Source organism: Lissotriton helveticus, chromosome 3_2 (assembly GCF_964261635.1).
Source record: "Lissotriton helveticus chromosome 3_2, aLisHel1.1, whole genome shotgun sequence".
NCBI classification, from domain to species: domain Eukaryota; kingdom Metazoa; phylum Chordata; class Amphibia; order Caudata; family Salamandridae; genus Lissotriton; species Lissotriton helveticus.
The window spans coordinates 86,694,364-86,701,696 of NC_136062.1; the positions used below are offsets into that span (position 1 = coordinate 86,694,364).

Consider the following 7,333-nt stretch of genomic DNA (forward strand, 5'->3'; position numbering starts at 1 on the left):
TGTTTCAGCTTGCAGGTGCAAGGCCACAAGGCTGGTTAGGTAGAAGAGTCCATTGTTTAGGAGTTAGGATAGTAGGCGCTAGTGCAGAGAAGCTACCAAAGAATTTGAGAGTGCAACATTCAGCGAGGAAGGTGCTTGGGACCCAAGGACACACCAACGGACGCTTGATGGAAAGGTGCCATGTTGGAAAAGTCCGAAGATCTGTACCTGCCAGAGGGGCGTACCTCTGGGCGTGTCAACTGTTTTGGGGATTTTGTATTAGGGATAGCACCCGAGGGTGGAGAGCAGATATTGTTAGGAAAGTGACAGAGCAGGATGTAGGTAGTTGTAGAGAGAGTTTGGGGGACTTAGGGTAGAGTGGGGTGTAAGAAGGAGCATCTTAGAACGAGCTCAATAGTCTACCTGCCTAAAGAAAGTGAATGTACTTCTTTGGAAGTCTTCACTGCTGACACCTTTACTCTTGTCTGAAGGGAATGTTAAGTAGGGATGTTACTTTAGAGTAGTGTAGGGACAGACTAATCATTTTCTTTTCTTTTATAAATGCAGTCCAAACTTCAAGCAGGGACAGTTCTCGGTTGGTTAATGTTACTCGAATTGACTTTGCTTTTTATTCTGAGTCGTCTGAGAATCCTGCGTAGAATTATGTTTGTATTAGTGTCAGTCTATTTTCTGAACCTTTTGCTGAGATGTTTGTATGTTCAACTATATTTGGCTTTGTAATAAATCTTCAAATTTTCAGTTCGCAGTCAGTGGTCCTTTGAGGTAAATTTGCATTTGGTTGCAAAGCTGTTCAAAGTTTCATCAAAGAAATCTTCCCTTTATACTTCTAGAACAGAGAAAAAGGTCCAGTCGACCTGGTTTGGGATTCTAGAGATGGGTAAGAAAATCTAGATGAAAATCCCAGCTTCCCCACAAGCTAACTGGAATAACAACAGTCAAAAGGAAAGCGAGGCAACATGAAACTAAAGGAACAAGGAATGGAGAAACACTGAATAGCATCAAGAAAATAGACTGCTGGTGCAAAAAGCTTAACTCAGTAATCTAGGAAAACAGAAGAGATCAGGTGCACCATAAGGCAGGAGGATCTGGAAAGTACAAGTATCTTTTGAAGGACCCTGAAGAAATTCGTCCTTCTCAGGCGTCCAATTCTTCTTCATGAGTCCATGTTTGAGTTGCCATCTCGTGACAAAAGAGCCTGGCTTGATTTTCTGCTGATGTCTTCATCTATCAAATACAAATCGCCTTCCCCGCACCTTGCGGCTAAACCGATTCCTAAAAGGGGAACAAAGACTTGGCAACGTCACCAGAACTTGCTCTTTCATATATATATATATATATCCTGTTTTGCAAGATCCGTGTGTTTTTCACGTACATCTCCTGTTTGGCAAGATCTGTCCCAATCTATTGCGCCATCTGTTGCAGTACCAGTCCTGCCTGAACGAAGAATGGCGTAACTGCAGCCCCATCCGAACTGGTTCCTTAGGGTGGGGAAATATGTATATAAGGCCTGTAAGCTGCGGAGTAAAGCAGCAGCCTCCTCTGTCTTGTCTCCGACGAGCTTGGGACTCTGTTCCAAAGCCCGGGCTATACTAATAAATATTGTCCTTTCTGCAGACGAAGGTTCCTGTGTCTTTCTTTATGATATAAGGAGGGTATAGTAGATTCAGGTGGTCGCCCTGCTGCGGACACCCAGTAGCTGGGTATTTTCGGTTCTACAACCCGAAGGACGAGTGTAGCAAAAACAAAATATATGAGCAGTGAAGGGGCAGGTGAAGTGCAAAGTGGATAAATGTGACACATCTAAAGCTGCCTGTGTCAGTCCTGAGCCACACCATGGTGAGTCATAACTGTATCTTCTTCTAACAAAACAAAACTTTACAGGCTCAAACGTGCATGCATGTACTTTTCTGTAGAATATGATTATCAAGCAGATTCAGTAAACTTTGACAAAGTTATTAGTGAGCCGGAGAAAGCATTTCCATCTAACTGCAAATAAACAATAGCATTGGATACCCCAAAACGAACTCATTAATAATGAGTTGGCAATAGTACTTTGTAATTACATCACATTAATATGATGGGCTACATTATAACTGACAGCACACAGATGTCCTCACAGACAATGGCTAGAAATCAGAGGCTGCAGTATCACAGCCAGGTGGATGCTTGTGCATAGATCATAGAGAATAAAGGCTGTTGCAGGACCTACCACTTGGTTTTGTTTATTCCGTAGCATATCAGAAAAAGAGAGAGAAAGCAATAGGAGATCGTAATGGCCATGTTTCACCTAGTTCAGTGGTTCTTAACCAGTGGTCCGGACACCCCTACGGGTCCGCAAAGCCTACTTAAGGGGTTCACAACTGCTTAGAAAAATGAATCATATTAACAAACTAATAAAGTGTATAACTAAAGAAGCAAAATGTACAATTGAAAATATAAAACATTGTGTAAATGTGATTGAATTTAAAACTGGAAGCTAAGAATTAGGGTAGGATCCTCAGATTGATTTATGGGAGCAGTGCAAGTGCATCAACCAGCACAAAGAATGGATGATGAGTGGCCTCAATTACATTTAGGAAAGCTACAACCTTCCCATTCAAATTTAGATTGTTTAAATATGAAATATTTCATCATTTGTATATTTGGTTGAATCCTTGTTTCTCTTTATTTTTGAAGTCTTTTTTTCAATTTATTAAAAAAATGCTTATGCAAGGTCACCTGCATACAGTAATTATCCAGAGTAGGTCCCCAGATTCCAAAAATAATTCAGTTGGAGTCCCCGGGTTGCAGTAATGATTAAGGGGCAGATGTATCAAACTTTTTTTGTCGCAAATGCTGCGATTCGCAAAATAGCAGCGTTTGCGACAAAAAAAAACGGGAAATGCGATGTATCATTGAAATCCCATCGCAAACATAAGGAATCACAAATTTTGCGATTCCTTCATTTTGCGTCAGCATTTAAGGAATCGCAAATTGCGATTCCTTAAATGCTATGGATGAAGCATTCAGGTTTTGTGAATTTACACTGAGAAATCGCAAATTACCACCAACTTGTAGTTGGTGTTAACTTGCGATTTCTTTTACAAATGCACTTTTTGGCATTTGTAAAGGCGCCATGTGGCGCTCATACATGCCCTTAGGGCATGTATGTGCGCCATATGCGCACACATGTAAATTTCAGGGGTGCAGCACGGTGTCCTTAAGACACCCTTGCACACTTGAAATTATTCTCAATTTGCGATTAGCAAATTGCGAATCGCAAATTGAGAATAACTTCACATTCATTCCTATGGGTCTCCTGGCCCATAGAAATGATTTGGAAATTATTACTTATTTGCGAATTCGCAATTTGCTATTCGCAAACAAGGAATTGTAGGAAATCGCTAAAAAATTGTGATTTTGTAGATACATACCATTTTGCAATTCTCACATAGCGATTCTCAAAAAATCGCTATTTGAGAATCGCAAATAGGTATTTTTATACATCTGCCCCCTAAGTGAGGGTCCATGTAAGTTAAAAGATTAAGAACCCCTGACCCAGTTTATACTTTCAGTATTATATTATTTAAAACATTTACAAAATCTTGCTGTGGTACACCCAGCAATATCAATAATAAATCTTTAAATGTGATAGAGGTGGTCGGAGAAAGTAAGCGCCTGAGGAATGATGAGCATACAGAAATAGGGAAAGCTAGGGAAAAGGATATGAAGAAATACATTGTTATAAACCATTTCAATCTTTTAGAATTTAAATAGGTATGCCACCTTCAACTGAAAGATTTCAGGCTGGCTATGTGTTTGGCACGTAAAAACTCACTCTCTGGCTAGATTTCAACAGCTCAACGTCTCCCTCAAATGAGGACACACAGTTTCGCCATTCTTCCAGAAATGGGGAAAGTGGCAAGAAATGCATCCATGGATGAATGCATTTCATATATCAAGTAATAACTTGTTCTACTGTGAGCTCTGTGAAATCAATTTTAAATACTATGGCTCACTGACATGTTAAGCCAAACAAAACTGGACTTGTCATAAGGGACTCAGGGAAGATCCATGTTAGGCTGGGAGATACAGGCATGCTTATTTCACCTTCTTTATCAAGACTCAAATATTAAATACTCCCGTTCTTTGTGGATCTATACACATTGTTACTTGTGTTACCAATTGTGATTATTGTGGAATATTATGCCTGTGATTATCTCTGAATATAAATGGTTTTATTGAGACTTTCCCTGTTTTTTTTTGTTTAAATTATAATAAATTGTCTCAGGAAATTGTAAACATTATTGACCTTTAATGAGTTTGTGTGCCAATATACTGTAGCCACCAGGTTGGCGGTGACCTCTATGAATGGTTGTCGTGTGTATGTAGTCGGATTGGTATGATCAGGTGTGTATAAAGGTCTTAATGACGAAATCGCAGAGTAGGCTCTCTTTTTAATTTTCAGTTCAATCCTAGTCCTTTGGGTGTCCAAGGGTTCCTCTCTGGTTTTGAAATAATTTTTGCGGAGCATGTACAACAGTCCTTTAACTCATCTCATATCCTCTATAGTGTTTTAGCTAATTGTGCTGTCCCTGTCCTGCATGTGTGAGAATCATGTTATGTTCCTTCTGCCACATGTCCTTTGCTTATTCTTTGTGTTTGCCTACTGTGCCTACGTTATACCTTCATTGTGTTGTGAATCTTGATAGGAAACGTTTATTTACAAAAAAGACAAAACAATTTGCATTGTCAATGCCGGTATTAGTGTTTGATGTGAAAGAAAGAGTTACTGTCAGTTGACTTTTGGTCTAATGTTTGAAACGGACTAGATGAAATGTTTTACTCTTAAACAATGCTGTCAAGTGGTCCATGTCTTTGGCCAATTTGGGCACGCTTCACATGTTGTGGTTTTGAGTCCACAAGGGAGCTGTTAAAATTACAATACAAGCCCCATCCTACAACATTGTTGGCTGAAACAATGATGTAATATGTCTCAGTTCCGGTGATGGTATATGTCGCAGACCTAGTGAAATGCAAAATGAAAAGTAGCCCTTAACTTTCTACCTTTGAAAAACAGGTCAACTGTGCAGTAGGTGAGAGGGCAGAGGTGGTCTTTCAAATAAAAACACAGATATTTCACTGCTAATGGACTAACAACCTGAACAATGCGAGTAGCATCAGTCAGATCTATCTCAAGAGAGAGACAGAGCAGGAAAAAAACACTGTGCTGCTATCGCTCTTCCGGAACCCAACCGAGAGATTGGTGTGATTTTAGGTGGGGCGACTGAAACCAAACAGTAACACGCATTTCCTTGAACAAGTGCAGCCCTTACAGTCAGAGCTGCCCTGCAAAGGCCGCCAGTGCCCGCGTCTCGTGACATACACGTCAGTCCAAACTCCTGAATAATGCACGGTCTGGCGAACACACGCAAGAGACGTTTGAAAAGACCCGCGGAATGCGGGAGGGAGCTGTGAGCCGATGCACCGGATGAAATAGCCCCCCTCAGGCTGGGTTGTGCCGGTCTCCATGGAGAGGAGTTCAGCATTACCACAACACACTCGGCGCACACAGCCTCTGTATTAGGCGAAGTCGCTCGCGTCCCTATGCACAGATGCAAACATCACAAAGTTTCAACTGCACTGCCCACTTACTAATTCGTGTACGAAAAAGCAGAAACATACAGTAACAACAATAGTTGGGTTCACTCTTTGAGAGAGGCCGTCCTAAACCCAACAGCAGGTGCAGTTTGGAAGAAGGGGGGGCGCTACAGGTAATGAGCATTGCTAAGAAAGCAGCTGGGAGACCGGATTACCCCCCACCCCCACCCCCAGGAAGGTTCCTGTAAAGACTCTCTGTGTAGTACCCCCAGGCGTGCAGCACTTTGTTGGCAAGTTTTTACCTGTGTGTAGAGCTCGGCCAGCGCCATAGGGTGGGCCGTCCGGGGGAGGCAGATCCCAGCTGTCACCGTCGCACAGGTGAGAAGCGGACACTCGGGCCGCTCCTTCCTGCTGCATCCGCCCACTGCCTGCTGCTAGGCTGTCCGCCGAGGGCTCCCCGGTCCTTCCCTGGCCGCCCGGGAGTGCCCGACTTCCAGACCTCGCATCAACTGCCCAGCCTGCCCCTCCCGTCGGTCCCACGCTCGTCCACTCCTCTCTCGTGCGCTCCGGGCCACCTGAGTCTCGCGGCGCTCGCTTCCGTGAACCGGCGCGCGCCCTGGGATGGCCGAGGGGTGCGCGCGGCGCAGTAAAGCCTGTGCCTGGTCGTGGGCACTGCGTGGCCACGGCGCGGAAAACTTTACATTGACTTGACTACTGAAATAAGATAACCGTAAGAAACAAATTAACAAACATAAACCACGCCTCTGCACAAAACACTTTGATCTGAATATTGTAGAACAAGTGCATGTAACTTATAGGTTCACAATCACAACTGAGCTACTTTACACTTACACACAGGCTCTAGGTTTAGGCAGCGCGTGTGCTCTTCAGGGACACATACATTACATGTTCGGGAAGTGAGATATCACCTCTGGCAGCCCAGAAGCTTTCTCTCACAGAGTCCTGGTTACTCTCGATGTGCTCTTTACTGGAGAACTCACGTCATATTTTTGAAGGAAACAGCAGCCACAGGCACCTATGGGTATTTAATATGTGTTGGGCCCTAGACACTGCCTCATGAGGACATGCGGGTCTCTTTCCCCCCTAAATACCACAAAACTCTCTCTGTCACATCTCACCGGCAAACTGATCTCCAAGTGATAAGACAAAGATTAATAAAAAAAATAAGATTTACATCCGGACTGGAAGTAGGTCTTGGGAGTCAAGTGGTGAAAAGTTATGAACAGCCAAACCATTGCCTCCAGACTCAGCAGCTCTGCCTCCAGGTGTAACTTAGATTATTTACCACAGTCTTCATAGCTCCTGTTCCAGGTTTTCATTGCCAAGTCCTAACCCTGTGAGCATTCCAGTTAATGAGACAGGCAGGTACCCATAGACTTACATTTTTCCTCTGTTTATTACACTTTGATTTTAGAATAGAATAGATTTTGTGTGTCCTTTCTCTGTTCCGAAATAATCTATCCTCCCTACTCATCAGATTGAAGCTACACTCTGCTGCTTTCAGAAATACCAACACTGACCTGAAGCGATACTGAAGGAATACCTAGTCTAGGGGTGATGTCCATCACCAGTAAACAATAGGGCATTTCCTCTACGTCTGGTCTTCCTCGTTCCAGTACTGACTTTGCGAAAATGTATCAAGTAATAAAACATTGGAACCAGCAAAGTGTTTTTATTGCCTCTTTTCACGCATTTTTCCCTATTTTAATCCATGAAAAACTAAAAATATAAA

At 42.8% G+C, this 7,333-nt stretch overlaps 1 protein-coding gene across 1 annotated transcript in view; it reads right to left on the bottom strand.

Moving 5' to 3' along the window:
* Positions 1–6,181, bottom strand: part of MYO5C (myosin VC) — a 1,267,761-nt gene extending 1,261,580 nt beyond the window's left edge. Inside the window, exon 1 of the mRNA XM_078684841.1 lies at positions 5,883–6,181. Within this exon, the coding sequence (XP_078540967.1) occupies positions 5,883–5,909 (27 nt within the window). The 5' untranslated portion in view covers positions 5,910–6,181. The remainder of the gene's footprint in view (positions 1–5,882) is intronic.
* Positions 6,182–7,333: the final 1,152 nt, after the last annotated feature.